This window comes from Lucilia cuprina, chromosome 3 (assembly GCF_022045245.1).
Source record: "Lucilia cuprina isolate Lc7/37 chromosome 3, ASM2204524v1, whole genome shotgun sequence".
Lineage (NCBI taxonomy): Eukaryota > Metazoa > Arthropoda > Insecta > Diptera > Calliphoridae > Lucilia > Lucilia cuprina.
Genome location: NC_060951.1, coordinates 19293385 through 19313502, shown reverse-complemented (window position 1 = coordinate 19313502; position 20118 = coordinate 19293385). Strand labels below are relative to the sequence as shown.

The 20118-nt window shown below is 29.4% G+C and overlaps 1 protein-coding gene across 1 annotated transcript in view; it reads left to right on the top strand.

Moving 5' to 3' along the window:
- Nucleotides 1–19774, top strand: part of LOC111686245 (general transcription factor 3C polypeptide 1) — an 84575-nt gene extending 64801 nt beyond the window's left edge. The window contains exons 6-10 of the mRNA XM_046947010.1: nucleotides 12712–12994; nucleotides 15596–15755; nucleotides 15815–16037; nucleotides 18334–19471; nucleotides 19688–19774. Coding sequence (XP_046802966.1) covers nucleotides 12712–12994; nucleotides 15596–15755; nucleotides 15815–16037; nucleotides 18334–19471; nucleotides 19688–19774 — 1891 coding nt within the window. The remainder of the gene's footprint in view (nucleotides 1–12711; nucleotides 12995–15595; nucleotides 15756–15814; nucleotides 16038–18333; nucleotides 19472–19687) is intronic.
- Nucleotides 19775–20118: the final 344 nt, after the last annotated feature.

Below are 20118 nucleotides of genomic sequence, written 5' to 3'. Positions count from 1 at the left end.
CTCTGCAAAATTTCAGCTCGCTAGCTACTTCCGTTTGGACTCTATCGTTTTCAACAGACGGACAGACGGACGGACATGGCTATATCGTCTTAGAATCTAATAAGGACCCAGAATATATATACTTTTATGGGTCTTAGACGAATACTTCAATGTGTTACAAACGGAATGACAAAAACAATATACTTCCCATCTTTTTTGACGGTGGGTATAAAAAGGTAGGCAAAAAACTTAGTTGATTCACTCTATGTACATATGTATGTATGTATTTTATTATCTCTTCTTTCCGGTGAGTAAATCTATTTTTATAACCTTTAAATTCATTACATTTGGTGCAAAATGCTCTTTCCACAACATAGGTTGTTGATGGAATTGATAAAGTCCATCTAGCAAATGTCCCATTTCAGGATCATTTAACTTCTTCGTTTTCCAATATTCCAAAATATTTGTGTCGAAGAGAACTCTTTCTAATTTTTGTATTATTGTCGCCTTGTAATTAGTAATTTCATTTTGTCCATGTTCATCAATGTACATACATACAAGAGAATACAAAAAACTCGAATTAAAATTGTGCTCGCGTTTTAAAAAATAATTTTAATTTTAAAACGAGCGATGTTAATAAAATAGCGATCGCGAGCGATATTTTTGCCTACTCTGATATTTATAAATTTAAAATTCACACAAATTCAAAAACATCATATCATTTTAAGATTACACAACAAAATTCGTTTCTTTTATCTGTAAATTTTTTGTTAAAAATATTTTTTAAACCGTTTATAAAAGTAGTATATATGTAAGTAGAAATTGCTTTTGTTTCTTTATTTAAAAAATAATAATTTTACCGCGAGAGTATTGTCTTGGCGTTCAAAGGTATGAAGCCGCGACACGGCCACCATGACCCGTTGGGTTTCCTAGCCAAGTGTAAGGTACTGGCCCATTAGCTTTTCAATCGAAAGCAAATATCGTGGTCCAACATATAATCAAACTCCTTCTTCGCAATCTCCAATTTTTCGGAGGATAATCGTCTGACCTTCTGTGCTATCGGAGGTCCACTGTCTGAATATAATGTTAGATCTCTGAGGGTTTGAAGTCTTTGACAAAGAATGAGAATAATCCGGAAGGTCGCTGTGTTGTATCATTAATTCATAGAATATGCCGTTTGTCTTACGTATCATTACGACTGATGAAACTTTGTCGATAATCTGGCACAAGGGACTTACTTTTCATATCAACCAATAAGTTAAAATTCTGCACCGATTATGTAATGGGACACGTCGGCCACCGTAAAAAGACATTTAACTGACGTCGCAATCCGATCTCTATATGTGTTGATCTCCGTATTATTTATAGCAAATAATTTAATCAAAGATGGTTGTAGTTGACGTTCATTGGTTTGGGAAGTACATATAATTCCGCTCCTGTATTGTTATTGTGTCACTCTTCGTTCGCCGTCGAAAACGGAGGGCTTACTAGTTTTTCGAACGGCGTGTCCGGAAGCTACAAAGTGATTGACACTTGGTCGCCCTTTCCATTAATGTTAGATGGTACCAACAAATTTCGTTCGATAGTGAACGAGGCATGCGTAAGCGTAATGAGCTACTGTGTCGGGTTGATCGTTGATGATGTCGATGGTAAGGTAGTAACGATTCTCCTTGTTTCCACGTTGCAAGATAGAAAGTTTTTCCCTTCCATAGCCAAATTCTCGAATAATCGTTTAAAACTGTCGTCGGATTCAAAAAACTCATGCTTTGTGTATTTGGTACTTTCCGGTAGCCGGGGTGACATTATTATATAAGATGCACATTTTAATATCGATGAATCAATTTCCGACACCAGCGTATAATATTTCGTGTCGGCTGTTGTAATACTAGCTGGTGTGAACTGTGCTTTTATCTGCAAAAACCATAGTTTCGGGTCGGGATTCAAAAAAGTGGTGGTTTTACTGCCACTCGGGATTCCCTCCGGGGGCATGTTACCTTGGCGAGACCTCCGCCTTGGTGTTATTGCAATCCCGGGGTATAAAGAGGGCCCAATACCTCCAATCTGACCGGGATTGAAAAATTGGTGTTCTTAGTCTACGGCTTGGCTTAGTCCTTGCATAGATTGCCAGAGGTCAGACCAGAGCACCGCATAATCTGGTACTACGGGTGGCCAGTTGCCCGCAGGTTCCTTCGGGATCCACGTAGTGGCTGTTGGTTGAACCCAAATTCGCGGGAAGAGTATAAGTGGCGGTTAAAAGACTGATGCATGATAATAGTCAATATTTCGGGATAAGTTCGGTGCTGTTGCCGAAAATCAACAGGTACCCCACATAGGAGTGACTGTGGGACTAAGCGTTGGAAATGGGTTGGTGTCAATTGTATATGATACAGAATGAATGTAGAGGTATGCGGGCCTTACCCCACCCGTATACCTAAATGAGTATGTCGTATGTTTTTCTCTATGAATGTGTCGAATAAATGAGATGTGTGCTGGGTTGAATGATGATGGATGAAAGGTATCATATACAAGTGATACCAATTAATTTTCCTTCCTTGTCCAGATGTGTTCAGAGTATACTCTGTTCATATCAGACTTACCACAGCGTGCCACTGTGAGTAAGAACGATGTCTACGGCTTATTGATGGATCGTGCTTCGGTCCACCGGTTACGTCTCTAGGTGCTGTTGCCGAATCAACAGAGCCATAGTAGTGTGGTTGTCTTACAACGTGACTACTTTGGCATGAGATTAGATAGCTCGAGTACTCCAGCAAAGTACTTGCTGGTACCGGTCATAGCCAATGTGCAAAAATTGCCACCTGAGTCTTCATTGAAGACAAAGGGGCGATGGTAGACCGTTCTCAAGTCTACCCTGTGGATGAAAAAGACCACCGTGAGATAAGGCCGACACGGCAGGTGCTCACGTTAAAACTCTCGACAGTCTGCCACTCGGGATACTTGTTAGGCTGCAGTGTTGTCGTTTGTATTCACTGTGGCGCTTTCGTTGGTGTTCTGCCTTGTAAAAGTCGGTGGTCACCGCTTACGCTTGAGAATAAAAGTCGATCTTCTTATTAATTCTTTCAATTCAATTTAGACACTAACTTGTTCAATCATGATCTACTATGTCTACTGACAAAACCAATGACGACCTTGAAATATAGGTACGTTTTATTAGACCTTGTAGCAATATTTTAGTGAGATTTCTAATGCTAAAGTTTAATAGCGTTGCCAGATCATAAACAAGGGTGTGCATACTTCATACATATATGTATGTATGTATGTATGTATGTATGTATGTATGTATGTATGTATGTATGTATGTATGTATGTATGTATATTTATTCAAGGGAGTTATAATTTATTATAAACCAGTGATTTAAATTACTAATATATTAGTAACCAAAATGCATATTTTTTCCTATGCATACGTATGTAATATTAAAATATAAATATATTTTATGAATATAATATATTTAATTGCTCCCATTCGAAATATTTCTAGTATTTTTGCTAAAAATATTTACCCATACGAACTATTGCATATTATAGCTTACAGACAAATATAAAATGTTTTCACTTACAATATATTACGCAGCAACTCGCTAACATATTTATAATACCCACATATAATATTAAAATATTTTCCTAAATTATTCGAAGTAATATACGAACATGAAATGTACGCAAGCAGAGCATATATGTGCCGACGAAAACACGAAACAAAACGATAGTCGCGACTATCAGGTTACAATATTTTTACTATCAAACGTAAATATTATTTACTACTTATAGGAAATGACTTATGGTCTAAAATTTAACATTTCATGTTGAACTTGAAAAATTATAAAATGTGAAAAATGTATGCAAGATATAACCAAATTTTATTTAAAAAATAATATAAAACGTTTATATCTATGTATGTTTTATGTATATTATGGGAAAAATGTATGCATGAAATAACCAAATTTTAATTACAAAATTTTTGAATTGAATTATTGAATAATTTTTATGTGGAGTATTAAAATGTATGTATTTGTATAGATTGTAATATAATTAGAAAAAAATTATATAAATTCTTAGAGGATCATATGAATGTAAAAATATATTAAAATATGTATGTAAAAAATTGTTTTTACAGGATATATTTAAACATATTGTTTGTAACAGGATGATATGAAATAAATTTAATATAAAGCAAGAAACAATACGTTTGTAAACAGGTAGTAATGCATTAGTAGTGTCTAGTGTCTAGTGGTATTTTAGAAATTTGTAACAGGATGGCAAAAAATTAAGAGGGGACATAAAAACATAAAAAGTTGTTTTTGTAATTTTACATTGTGAAAGGTTAAAACAACAAAAATGTATGAGTGTATTACATACATATACATGTATGTTTTTCATATGCATGTACATATACATATGTCACATTTCTATAAATTATTATTACATACTCTTAATTATCTTACAATAATGAATGAACAGGCGCGAAGAAAAAAATATATAGGTGTTAATAAATTTGCATATGCCATTGCCAACCTTTTGTATTTGCATGAGAGAGACTAAATAATAATGATATTTCTTTCCTCTTCTCTCCACCACAAATTCAAGTAAAGCAAAAAATAGGATCTTGCGTAAACCATCGTTAAGGAATGTGCGTAAAATGATAAAGTAGGAAAGAGAAGTTCTACTACAGGTCATTCTTATGACGAATGTTTTTTTGCATCTCATATACATACATATATTCTACATATCGTCTTTCCTCCACCAATTTAAAGATAAAGCATAAAATGACCTAGTGTAATCCACCGTTATGGAATGTGCGTGAAAAGTAGGAAAGAAAAGTGCTGTTACAGGTCATTTTTATGACGAATGTGTTTTTTGTTATTGTTTCACACATACTTACATACATATGTATATATACACCAGTTAGAAATATATTTATAACTGGTGTATATATGTATGTATGCATATTTTTCTATGTATATTTTTCTTCGCGCCTGTTCATTCATTATTGTTTAAGATCATTGTGAGTATGTAATATATGTATGTATGTATTCCATAACGGTGGATTACGCAAGATCCTTTTTTTTGCTTTACTTGAATTTGTGGTGGAGAGAAGAGGGAAGAAATATCATTATTATTTAGTCTCTCTCATGCAAATTCAAAAGGTTGGCAATGACATATGCAAATTTATTAACACCTACATATGAATATATTTTTTTCTTCGCGCCTGTTCATTCATTATTGTAAGATAATTGAGAGTATGTAATAATAATTTATAGAAATGTGACATATGTATATGTACATTAGAGTGCTCCAAGCTTGTATGATGAAAAAATATTATCCTACAGGCCGTCCCCCCACTAGAATTGTTCTATGGGTTATAAAAATAAGTCGTGCAAAAAATTAGGTCGATAGGATTACGTTAACTGGTGCCGCAACGGCTCTGAAGTTTGAAGATGCATTTACAAGGAGAAAATATGCAATTTTTTCAGTTTTCACAAAAGTTTTGTCATTAAACAATTTGTTTTGCATTTTATTGTCAAAGAATCGTAATGTACACAGAATTAGCGTTACAAAAATATAAAAAACACAAAAATTGCTTGAAAAATGTAAAAGTTATTAAAAATTCCCCAGGCCATTATCGTGTCTCAGAGAACTTGAATTCGAAATGTGATATGAAAATAAACATATTTTTGAAAATATTCTAATAAAACAATTGTATTACTTAAAATCATAGCTGTAAAATAATGATTAATAATCGTAATCATTATTAATTAGATTATTTTTATTAAATAGGTAAAATTAATGATTAATTAACGATTATTTTCAATTTTTTTAATTAATTGTTGATTACGATTAAAAATAATCTAAAAAATTCAGGGATTAATTGGAATTAATGAAAATTATCAAAAAAATCAAAATTAATCAAAAAGTTAGTTGATTATTTTTAAGGATTAATTTTGATTATTTTCCATATATTTAGTATAATTTCCTCCCAAATTGCACGAAATTCTTGATTTTTATTCAGAAATATGTGGACTAATAAATTTACAAAAGGTTTCATTTAAAATACACAATAATATAATAAAAAGGCTAATTTTGCAAAATATTAAACAAAAATGAGTTTTTCCCGAAATCGGCAGAATTCAAATTGCAGGTACAGGCAAACTATATGAGGTATTGACCTAATTTTGTTGTTTTATTCCCTAATCTATTGTCCATAAATCCCTATGAGTTCTCCCAAAAATATTGAAATTTGTTTAACAAAGTATCAAAAAAAACTAAAATTTGAATTTTGAAACGACCGTTAATAATATCAAAATTTTTCGACCATAGCTGAGAACATGTTTACGTTATTCTATAAGGACAAAAACTCATATTCAAGTAACTACAGATGTATTTAAAGTAACACAATTGTTTTATTAAAATATTTTCAAAAATATGTTTATATTTTTATCACATTTGGAATTCAAGTGCTCTGAGACACGATATTGGCCTGGGGAATTTTTAATAACTTTTACATTTTCAACCAATTTTTGTGTTTTTTGTCTTTTTGTAACGCTAATTCTGTGTACATTACGATTCTTTGACAATAAAATACAAAACAAATTATTTAATGACAAAACTTTTGTGAAAACTAAAAAAAAATGCATATTTTCCCCTTGTAAATGCATCTTATTTTTATAAATTAAAATACAAAACAAATTATTTAATGACAAAACTTTTGTGAAAACTAAAAAAAATGCAACAATTTTAGGGGGGGCGGTTAAAATTCGAAACTTAGTTTTTTTGGAGCACTCTAATGTACATGCATATGAAAAACATACATGTATATGTATGTAATACATTCATACATTTTTGTTGTTTTAACCTTTCACAATGTAAAATTACAAAAACAACTTTTAATGTTTTTATGTCCCCTCTTAATTTTTTGCCATCCTGTTACAAATTTCTAAAATACCTATAAAAATAAACACTACCTGTTTACAAACTTATTGTTAGTGTTTCTTGCTTTATATTGAATTTATCATTCTGTTACAAACAATATGTTTAAAAATAGCCTGTAAAAACAATTTTTACATACATATATATATACATATATGAATATACATATGTATTTTTACATTCATATGATCCTCTAAGAATTTATATAATTTTTTTCTAATTATATTACAATCAATACAAATACATACATTTTAATACTCCACATAAAAATTACACATATATTTAATAAATAAATACATTCAAAATTCAATTCAAAAATTTTGTAATTAAAATTTGGTTATTTCATGCATACATTTTTCTCATAATATACATATAAACGTTTTATATTATTTTCTAAATAAAATTTGGTTATATCTTGCATACATTTTTCACATTTTATAATTTTCAAGTTCAACATGAAATGTTAAATTTTAGACCATAAGTCATTTCCTATAGTAAATAATATTTATGTTTGATAGTAAAAATATTGTAACCTGATAGTCGCGACTATCATTTTGTTTCGTGTTTTCGTCGCACAGTGGTATAGGAAAAAAAAAAGAGGGAAATAATTCGGTAACTTCTAAACGGTTAATCCGATTTTAATGAAATTTGGTATGCACAAAGAGGAGGTGTTGTCGAGTTTAGGTTTTGAATTTGGACCTTATAGGCCAACCAGGGGCCCGGCGGGGGGTCCTCAAATTAGGACACCTCGGCTATGTTAAATTTTTAAAACGATCTTATTTCTTCATTTGAGTTCCGATTTAAAAAAAATTTCGTATATAGAATCTCCTCATCGAGCACTATAAAAAATGTCGTCATAGCAGTAAATTATCTCTTATAGTTTAGGAGATATTCGCATTTGAAAATTAAAATTTTAAAATTTTTACCGTTCTTACTTTAGTTTTTTGATAATAGCGGGTCCAAATATTCCCGATTTTCGCCATTTCTTTTTTTATTCGCTTAACAACAAGTTTATATATCAAGCAGTGAAAGAATTATGTAAAAATCATGACTGAGTCCAAAGTTATAGGCATTTTAATTTAAAAAATTAAAAAAAGGCGATTTTTTGCCATTTTTTTGGGGAAAAAAGTATCTTTTTCTTTTTAAGTTATCTAAAAAGTTTCTAAGAAGATGTATATAGAATTTATACTTTTTGAAAAGCTGACTTTACATAAAATACGATAAATGAAACAAAACCTAAAAATTTTTGATACCGAGGGGACCAGGTCCATCCAAAAAACCCTATTTTTTTTATAGAAAATTCAATTTTGAGCAAAAATTCTCAAATCGCATAGTCGATATCAAATTATAGTGACCTGTTTTATATGACCCAATATGTTCTTAATCATTTTGTAACGGGTTTCGATAACCCCGCCCCTGGTATGGATATAATAGGCAAAAAACCAAAAAATCCCATTTTTGGGATTTTTTAAAACTTTTTTGGGAATTCCGGGATTTCTAATAAGAAAATTCGAACTTTTTATTTAATTTTAGATTTTGAGTAAAAAAATCTACCTAACTGTAAAATTTCATCAAAAAATATTCATATTCAAATTTGAAAAATTTGTATCTTCGCAAAAACTGAATAAAAAACATTTTTTAATTTTTTTAAAAAAAAAGTATTCCGCGAATTTTTTAATTTTCAAAAATTATATACAGTTTTGAAAAATAGACAAAATTACCTTTCCATTGATATATAACATGCCTACCTAATGTTTTTAAGTGACAAATTAATTAGGGAAAACTCAACATCTTTTAGAAAATTTACCTAGCACTATTATTTTCATCCATAACGTTAACTCTTAAATTTGTTACATATATTAAAAAATTTTCAGGTATTATTTTTTAAACTGTAATGATTTTTACCCCTATAGGTCACTTTAATAGGTAGCTTATTAATGTGACCTATTGAGGAAAAATTCATTACATAAGGATACGTTAGACATATTAGGTAGAATATCATAACCCTTTAAAAAATAATTTAATTTAAGTACCTGTAATTAATATATAAGACAGGTTTATATCTGTTTGTAATTATTTGCAATTTTCTAATCATGGCGATCGTACTAAAAAAAATGATTTGTGCTCCATTTTATTTGAACACTCTTCAGCTCCTTTTCAAGATAAAGTGAACTTCTTATTGAAATATATTGAAACTGCACATAAAAATAAAGTGGATAAAACTGATATATGTAAAATTGAAAATTTTATAAAATCAGTTGATATAAAACTGAAGAGTGTTCGGTATTCCATTGCTAAATTTCGATCGAAATTTTCTGATTGGCTGGATGAATGTGTAGAAGTTGCTATTTGCGTATCAACTGTTGGTGCTCCCTGTAAGCAGTATGAGGATTTGAGCTCAAAATCTAAGAGGAAAAGGTTATCAACTTCACTAGAAACCTTATCTAACGAAGAAGTTTCGGACACTTTTAAAGCAATGTTAAGAAAAGAAAAACAGCCTTTGGATGCCATAAAAATTGCAAATATTCTTCCAACCGCATCACCAAGACGACTGAAAAGAATTGTAAAGAGTATACCCACACCAAATCAACACAAGTGAATCATCTTCCGAGTATAAAAGTGTATTTATGGCATCGCTAGTTCCATTAAGAATTCGAAAGTATGCTGACAGCGATTCTCCATCAACCAGTTTCGATGATATTTGGAAGAATTCGACTCCAGGATCCAAAGCTTTTTGTAGGCCAATAAGCTTTGAGTATATAAAGGAATCCAAAACAACAACGCAAGATTTGATAAATCGTATTGAAGCAGAAATTAAAAACTTGGAACCTATAACAATCGAAATAGAAAATTATTCGTTTAAGATGTCCTATGATTTAAAACTTACAATGATTGATGGGAAAGTTGGAAATGCCATTACAGGAACATCATCTACTTGGTACTGCTACATATGTGGTGATAAAAAATCAGAATTTTCGAATATTTCCAAGCAAAGATCAATAAATGAGGAAACATTACAATTTGGAATATCCCCCCTACATGCTCGCATACGATTTCTGGAACATTTTCTACATTTAGCATATGATTTAAAGTACAGAAGCATACCGGAAAATGCAAACAAAAGTGCAAATAACAATAAGGAGTTAATGGAAATGAGAGCCAGTGAGAAACGAAGAATTCAAGAGGAATTTAAAAAGCGGATGGGATTAAATATTGATAAACCACTCACAGGATATGGAAGCACAAACGATGGTAATACCGCTAGACGTTTTTTAAACATTTTGAAACTACTTCCGAAATAACCGGAATTAGTATGGATTTACTGCAAAAGGTCAATATTATTCTAATGGCGATAAATAGCAAGCATAAAGTGAACGCAACAAAATTTGGAGAGTATTCTACAAAAGTTTCTAAATTACTTTTGGAATTATATCCCTAGAAAGAAATGACACCTACAGTTCACAAGATATTATGTCATGGAAAGGTCATCATAGAACATAATATTCTGCCTTTACGGAAGAACCCCAAGAATCGAGGAATAGAGACTTTAAGCATATTCATCAGTTTAGCTCAAGGAAGTGTTCTAGGCAGTCTCAAAATGAAGATATTTTTAATAATCTGATTCTATCTTCTGATCCTGTTTTATCTACTATAAGGAAACGTTGGATTTGCTACAAAACGTTAGCATTTGAAAATATTCATGAATTTAAAGATTTACTTTATCTTTTAGATATGGACTACTGTGATACCGATTATTTTACAAAATTATATTAATTTATAAAAAAAAATAAATAAAGACTATTTTTATATAAAATAAATACTTGTTAATTTTTTTTAGGGATAAAGAATAAAAGATTAATCGTAAAAAGTGGCTGTAAAAATTCATAAAAATTTAGGTAGTAAAACATGCCTAACAAATGTATGGATGAAAATAATAGTACTAGGTAAATTCTCTAAAAGATGTTGAGTTTTCCCTAATTAATTTGTCACTTAAAAAACATTAGGTAGGCATGTTATATATCAATGGAAAGGTAATTTTGTCTATTTTTCAAAACTGTATATAATTTTTGAAAATTAAAAAATTCGCGGAATACTTTTTAAAAAAAATTAAAAAATGTTTTTTATTCAGTTTTTGCGAAGATACAAATTTTTCAAATTGCAATAAAAATTTTATTTATGAATATTTTTTGATGAAATTTTACAGTTAGGTAGATTTTTTTACTCAAAATCTAAAATTAAATAAAAAGTTCGAATTTTCTTATTAGAAATCCCGGAATTCCCAAAAAAGTTTTAAAAAATCCCAAAAATGGGATTTTTTGGTTTTTTGCCTATTATATCCATACCAGGGGCGGGGTTATCGAAACCCGTTACAAAATGATTAAGAACATATTGGGTCATATAAAACAGGTCACTATAATTTGATATCGACTATGCGATTTGAGAATTTTTGCTCAAAATTGAATTTTCTATAAAAAATAGGGTTTTTTGGATGGACCTGGTCCCCTCGGTATCAAAAATTTTTAGGTTTTGTTTCATTTATCGTATTTTATGTAAAGTCAGCTTTTCAAAAAGTATAAATTCTATATACATCTTCTTAGAAACTTTTTAGATAACTTAAAAAGAAAAAGATACTTTTTTCCCCAAAAAATGGCAAAAAATCGCCTTTTTTTAATTTTTTAAATTAAAATGCCTATAACTTTGGACTCAGTCATGATTTTTACATAATTCTTTCACTGCTTGATATATAAACTTGTTGTTAAGCGAATAAAAAAAGAAATGGCGAAAATCGGGAATATTTGGACCCGCTATTATCAAAAAACTAAAGTAAGAACGGTAAAAATTTTAAAATTTTAATTTTCAAATGCGAATATCTCCTAAACTATAAGAGATAATTTACTGCTATGACGACATTTTTTATAGTGCTCGATGAGGAGATTCTATATACGAAATTTTTTTTAAATCGGAACTCAAATGAAGAAATAAGATCGTTTTAAAAATTTAACATAGCCGAGGTGTCCTAATTTGAGGACCCCCCGCCGGGCCCCTGGTTGGCCTATAAGGTCCAAATTCAAAACCTAAACTCGACAACACCTCCTCTTTGTGCATACCAAATTTCATTAAAATCGGATTAACCGTTTAGAAGTTACCGAATTATTTCCCTCTTTTTTTTTTCCTATACCACTGTGCGTCGGCACATATATGCTCTGCTTGCGTACATTTCATGTTCGTATATTACTGCTTGCATGGCTTCAATATTGTTGACTTCGAATAATTTGTGTAGGAAAATATTTTAATATTATAGGCAAGCCATATGCCATATATGTGGGTATTATAAATATGTTAGCGAGTTGCTGCATAATATATTGTAAGTGAAAACATTTTATATTTGTCTGTAAGCTATAATATGCAATAGTTTGTATGGGTAAATATTTTTAGCAAAAATACTAGAAATATTTTGAACAGAACCATTTTTTAAATATGAGGTAAATGCATATTTATTGCAAAGTCAAAAATAAAAATATAAAAGCATTTACTAATATATAAACTCTGTTATAAACTATTTGTATTTACATTGAATGTACTTTTTTAAAAAGTTCATCAGATATATAAATTTTTTTGTTCAGTACATTATTGTGCATCGATTTAACAACAATCATGTAGAATTTTATGTAGGAATGCCTCCTACATACAATTCTACATGTTAGGGCTTAAAAATTATTATGATGAAAGATCACCACCTTATTCATATGAAACTAATATATTGTATTTTTTATTTTTTTATTTTAGAAACAAACTGATAAGGCATGGAGTTGTTTCTCACCAACTTTTTAATGAGAAGCGTAGTGATCGCTTAATCGTAACAACATTGCTAACTCTACCTCGTTTTTTCCCGGCATATCGTAGTATACTGATTAGTATGGTGGAGAAATTATTTTTAATGTTAAAAGAAAAGCCAGATTATTCCATGCCTTTAGTGGAAGCAAGAGTACATTTTCCATCATTTGAAAGGCAAAAGACTTTTAAAAAAGCAATGTTAACTCACATATTTCGAAAAATTTTCGAAACACGAGTATGTTAAAAAATTAATTCATGGCCTCTCCACAAACAATTTAATGCTTTTAAAATTAATATAGCTCGTGGACCATAGGTGGTACAATCGATGACATTCCTCGGAAATAATGTGTATGTATGTATGTATGTATGTATGTATGTATGTATGTATGTGTGTACGTATGTATGTATTTATGTACGTATGTATGTTTATATGTATGTATGTATGTATGTATGTATGTATGTATGTATGTATGTATGTATGTATGTATGTATGTATGTATGTATGTACATATGTATGTATACATGTATGTTTGTGTGTATGTAATGTTCAAAGAAATAGTGCTACTGGTAATTTAAAGTAATTTTCTATTAAGCTATGTATGTATGTATGTATGTATGTATGTATGTATGTATGTATGTATGTATGTATGCATGTATGTATGATTGTATGTATGTATGTATGTATGTATGTATGTATGTATGTATGTATGTATGTATGTATGTATGTATGTATGTATGTGTGTATGTATGTATGTATGTATGTATGTATGTATGTATGTATGTATGTATGTATGTATGTATGTACCCCACTAAAGTGGTGTAGGGTATAATAAAAGAGGCAAAGAAAAAGTTATTTATTTTGGCTCCAATTTGGTTTCGTTATTCGGCAAGTATATACATGAGTTCACATTGTGATTCTTATTATTAACAAAAAACTTAAAGTTTTACTGATGATGGCTTAATGTTGATATAATGCTATGATTATTCGGTTTCAAGTAACATTCTTCAAAGTTATTATTAAATAGGGTGGAAGGAAAAACAGATATCACAATTGTGTTGATCAGGCACAACATAGGTTTCCATTTTGTGCTCACGTTTATCCTAGAAAAATACTTTATTTGAACTATCAATTATGATGTTGAATCAGTTTTAATCTTTTAAGCTGACAACAATGGTGATACTGATACCACACATCATCCTCTTTAAATATAAATGAAGATGATGATGATGATGATAGCTAGTTCTATTTAGGGTTCTATTTATTTCTGTTATTTTGATTAATCAACAGGAATGAAACTCCTTTAAATGATCAGCTACGTAAAGACGATCATCGATAAGAAAATATAAAACAATATGTCAAATTTATGGAAAAAAATTTCCTTTTAGGATATAAAACTTAAATCTAATCTACTTTCTAGAAAACAATTATGATGAAGTTTTAAAATACATTAGAACCCATAAAAAAATAATTGATGTCATACCTTACAAACGACATCTTAATCACATCTAAAAATGCGATTGTATATTTTTCGCTTTTATAAACCAAATATTTCATTACAAATAACATATTCGAAGTACATAAAACTTTGGTGAAAAAAATGAAAATAACATAAGCATGTCATTGAACGAATTCGGTTTATTTTTGACGTAGTTAACGTAGTTATTTCAAATTTTTAACAGAATTTAAATAAGAGAAAGAAAAGTAGTGCAATTAAAAACACAAAACTTGATTTTATCAATAACCTTAAAAAATAGTGTTTAAAAGTTATTTTTTATTGTAATACTTTAAGTAGTCATGTCAATTTGTAGGTAAATTTCCCAAAACCCACCAAAGGAATGTTCCATATATAATGAAAAATTTTGGGACGTATAACATTCGTTGTTCTAAAGCTTAAAAACTGAAAATTTAAAGGTTCATCACATCTAATAAAGAATATGATTTTTTAAATTATGCTTTTGCACACTGAAAATAATCCATGCTCAACTTTAAGAAAAAAATTCGTAACTTCTATTTTCGTAATATGTACGAAATGTACGAAAACCTTTCGTAATATTTTTTTCTTAAATTTTAGCGAAATTAAACATAATGATATTAATTATATTATGATTAAAAAAAAAACTACAACATTTTTATAAAATTTAAGAAAAATTATAATATTATTTACGAATTATTTTCATAAAAAAATGAAAATTCGTGTGGAGAATAATTTTGAACTAAAATTAGAAAATTTATTTTAAAAAGAACAAAAATGTTTGAATAAATTAATATTTCGTAAATTTTGCCATATTTATTCAAAATTCCCTTTTTTCAATTTATTTAAATTAATTTTTTCAAGAATATTTTGCATTATACTAAAATATTTCGTACAATTTCGTATATATTACGAAAGAATTCCTAATATTTCGTAAATTTTGCCATATTTATTCAAAATTCCCTTTTTTCAATTTATTTAAATTAATTTTTTCAAGAATATTTTGCATTATACTAAAATATTTCTTACAATTTCCTATATATTACGAAAGAATTCCTAATTATTCTTATAGAATTATTGATTAAAGCATAAAGTTTCTAATATATTCTTCAGTTTCTGCTCTAAAAAATGTTGTTCAAAATCAATGTTTTTTGAAGGAGATTAAGGACTTAATTCCAAGTCGGAATTACGATTACTGGTACAAAACCTTTCTGAAAATGTATGATAACACAAATACGTTTTTAACAATTACAAAATTTGTTAAGATAAAACATACGTTTTGTATCGATCGCCTTAAGGTTCACGAGGAATTTTAACTTCAAAAAGATTTCATTAAACAAACGTTTATTCGCTTATTTATTTAGTCCTTGCCATACTATGATGTCTTTCCGAATCCTAATAAGAAAAAGAATCAGACAAACAGTCGAATGGTCGCTATAGTCAAATTAAGACATCCCGAAAAATCTATTGATGATATATTCGAAAATATTGAAAATGAACAAGACAAAATTGACGAAAATACAGGTACTGAAAATTTATTTAAATCTATTGGCAAAATTACTTCACGAATATTTTATTTACAGATGGGGATTTTCATAACGAAAAACATTCATATATTGATATGCCGTTGCGAGAAGAATTTTATCGCTGTGTATCTCGTTTTGGAAATCGTGGATGCAGTCAGACTGAAATTTATCGCCATTTGTCAATTAATCATTTATCTTTAAGACAGCTAATTAAAAAAATGACAGCGGAAGGTTTAATAAAATCATATTGTGTTGATATTGGACGCCAAAGAACTAACATGTAAGTGGTTTCAAATTGTTTACTTTTTAACCTTAACAGCGTTTTTAAAATGAAAATTAACATTAAATTATTAATAAAATTCAAAATTGTATTAACAATCCCAAAATGATATGTTTGCTCATATAAACAGTTATAACGTCGTAAAATGTGAAATTTGTGCATTTGTCCATCTTGCAACTATATAAATACATAGATAGATAAATTTAATAATAATTAAAAATAATTTTATGAGCATATTTTTTACTGCAGATTTAAAGCGCTTAAAACTATTTTTTTATTTGCATGCCATCTAATACCCGCTATGCTTCGCTACCCCAATTGAAATTAAATATATAATATTTAAAAAATCAATATATTTATCTTATTATGCTATTTTTTAATTATTTTTCTTAACTAATTTCAATTGATCACAATAAATTTCATTAAAATTGTTAAATAATACAGTAATGAGCAATTTACTTCTTACTTTGAAAGTCCTTAATTATTAAAATGTTTGATTTATAGATTAGTATAAATTATAGGGAACTTCACAATATTGTTTTAAATTTAAGTTTTTATCAATTTTCATAGTACAAAAATCGGCAAAACTTAGTTTTATAGAACTTTAAGGGTATCATATGGTCGGCTATGCCCTACTATAAATTCGTACTTTTTATGTATGGCAACACTGTTGCAACACCCTTGTACTCAAAAACATCAGCGATTAAATTAGTTTTACCTTTAAAAGTTGTTTTTGAATATGAATATTGATTCAGACACTTGATATCGAATTTTAAAGTCGTTATTTATGTAACCAAAAGTGAAATTGTGAAATGTTTGGTATTCTGTAATTACTGAATTAACTAAAAACTAAATTCAGCAATTCAACTACCATTAAGTAAGGCGCATTTTCGCGGTTTTAAAAAAGTGTAACATTATCAAATCATAGGGTGAGAAATTAAGCCTTAACTATAATATGCGTACACTAGCTTATGTCTGCTTAAGCAACTGTGCGAATACATACATATAAACTTTGTCAAATTTTATTTGGTTAAGCAAAGAGCGAAGTTGGTCGCACTTTCCGTACAGAATCTGTTGTTTGTTTATTTTACACAAAGATAATAAAGAAAAAAATTAAAGGAAAAAGAAAATTAATTTATTTATGAAATATGTATTTTTAATATTACGTGTGGCACATACATATATGTATATGTAAATGGGGCTAAATTGTTTTAACATCTGGTTTTTGTTTATGTTTTTCTCTGATTTTACAAGAAGAAGAAGACTTTAGATTTATTTCAAAGAAAACAAATATTTTTTGTGTATTAAAAATTTTATTGTGTTAAAATGGAACGTTCCACAATCATAACCTGACCTGAATATACTTATTTATGTGTCCTAACTGCTATAGAGCGAAGTTATATTTCTATTAGAACTCCAAAATATAAAAATCCTTCGATTATCTGTAACATTTCAGGGTATTTGTGTTGCAAAGCTACTATTCGCGAATACTAATACTATCATTTATGGGAAATGATTTACAGAGTCTGTGCTACCCTAAATACCATTTGCTGAGAGATTCGGCTTATCCCATAAGACAATTTTTAATAACTCCCTTTCAAAATTATGGTAATCTGAAAAAAGTACAATTTGAAGTTTTGTCGAACACGCGTAAAAAATAGAAAACGTATTTGGTGTTTTATAGGGTCGTTTTTCCAGTTAATGCGACTAAATTTTCGTAATGTTAATACTTTTATGATGAAGAACTATTTAATAAAAAGTATAGTATATACTATGGACAAAAACAACAGCTACTAAATCCATAAAGTGGATCCAATTCTAAATGACAATTGAAGGGCTTAGTAAAAACATCATAAGCCACCCGAATTCAAAAAATTGTTTTTTTTTAACTTTTCAGTACTTTAAACTCAGTTGTTTCAAAATAATTTGTTTGATCTTGTTATATTAAGCCATTCAATTATATAAACAAACTCATCAAAGAGGAGTTACTATTCCTTCTGAATTCACTTATTTCAAAATTTAAAAAAATTATTTACTTCAGTATGTCATCAAAACAGAAACTTTGTAACCTCCCTTAACGGGTTTATTTATCAAATTTGCATTAAGAGTTGGAACAATTGAAACTAGTATTTGTTGGTTGTCTGTGTTGTCTAAAAAAACGTTTGCTGCTAATAGTTAGTTAGTTTGAAAGGAGGATGTATAATATACAAAAAGTTAGTTGCTGACCACATATCATACAATTATATTTTATTATATATTTCAGCAGTTATTTAATTCATACAATTATTAATTTCAGGTATGTTGCCGTCGAATGCTTTGACTCAGTAAATAAGTCGGTGAAAAACTCATTAGATGTTCTTCAAAACCTACAATGTGCTGAAGAGCCTAATATTCCTATAATGGAGGCACAGTTTCCAGATGTTTCACAGATATGTGCGCGTATTAAAAATTATGAATTTCCAATGAACTCGTTAATGCAGCGAAACGACAACATAAGTCAACGTTTAATATCAAGAAAAGCGTTTGCTGTTAAAATGATCGACGAACATTGTATCATCTCAGTCCAACACTTACGCAAACTTCTATTGGAACACGAAAAAAGTAAGGGGTTAAAAGACGAAGTTTGTCAGAAGTCTATCAAACGAATGTTATATCAAATGAGTAAAAGCAATATTATTCGCATGTATGAAATTTTGCTGCAGCGAGAGGAAAATATTCGTATATACCGTTATGTGACGCATCCGAAAATCGACATTGAACATATTGCTCTTAAAAACGAAATTTTAAAACTAAAAAACAGCCTTTTCTTATTGCTGGAAGAGAAGAGACATAGGCTATTGAGTTCTAGACGCCATCAGAATCGAAAAATAAAAACTTCGAAAAAAATAAAGTCTGAAACTAAATTTAACAAAAACACTTTGATACCATTGAAAAGTCACAAACCACCAAAGTTTTTAATATCTAGATATATGCATGAATTTTTATTTTATATTGTGGTTGAGTTGAACGAATGTCAAATGCCTCTAGAAATTACTAAAGAATTACTTCAAACATGGCAGGTATCTGAGCCGTCTCTCCGCATTGATGAGTATTTGGAACAATTGGAACCAGAATACTCAAATATGAAGGCATATACCAAGTACATTACTTGGCGTACGTTTATACCACCGTTGCCGAGATATTCCGATAAGCCAGCTGGATGGGTGTATTTTATAGATGCAATGGATCGAATGCCTCTATCTATATTTAATAAAATTTTTCGCATTGATAAGGGAGCAGATGAAAGACTGTCAACATTTTTGAGTCATCCTGTTCGTCAGCACTATTTAATGCGTCAATTACCCTCAGATTTGCAATGTAAAATTAGCCGGGTACAATTACAACGCGTTTACGCATCTGTGTTAAAACTTCTCAATCACATGGGTTTAATACAGGTACATACATATGTATATTCTTATTACGCTATATTATAGCGTTCCTAAAAATATTATAGTATAAAAACAATTAGATAAGGTGTAGTTCAAAATTGTCAAAAATTAATAACATACCTTCAATGACACGCCAATGTTAAATTCATAGTTTTTTCACCCGAAGTTGAAGCACTTCGAGAATACTATTAATTATAGCCTTTATTATTGAGCAAAATCTAGATACTAATGTCTGGATCTGCTCAGTGTGTCATAAGCTCATCGCACGGAACACCACCTCAGTTCAATGCACTAACTGGTAGCACCTAAAAACTGCTAAGCTTTCTAGCTGACTACCCTGTTCACACGGTGCAGTTATTCTTAATTCACGCTCTTATTTATCATTCAACTACGAATTACACAAGCTGCACGTAATTCAGTTTGAATTCCGCACGAATTACGAATGAATGAGTATCATCTCTAATTTTTATCGGGTTGGAAGCTAATAAAAAATATAATTACAAAAAAATGCAAATAAATAGAAAATATACAACATAAACTGTTGAAATGATTAAATAAACGTATTTTTGTATCATACACACACAGTTATTCCAAAAAATGACAAAATAATTAATGAAAAAAACAACATTGCGATGAACTGTCAAAATGAATGG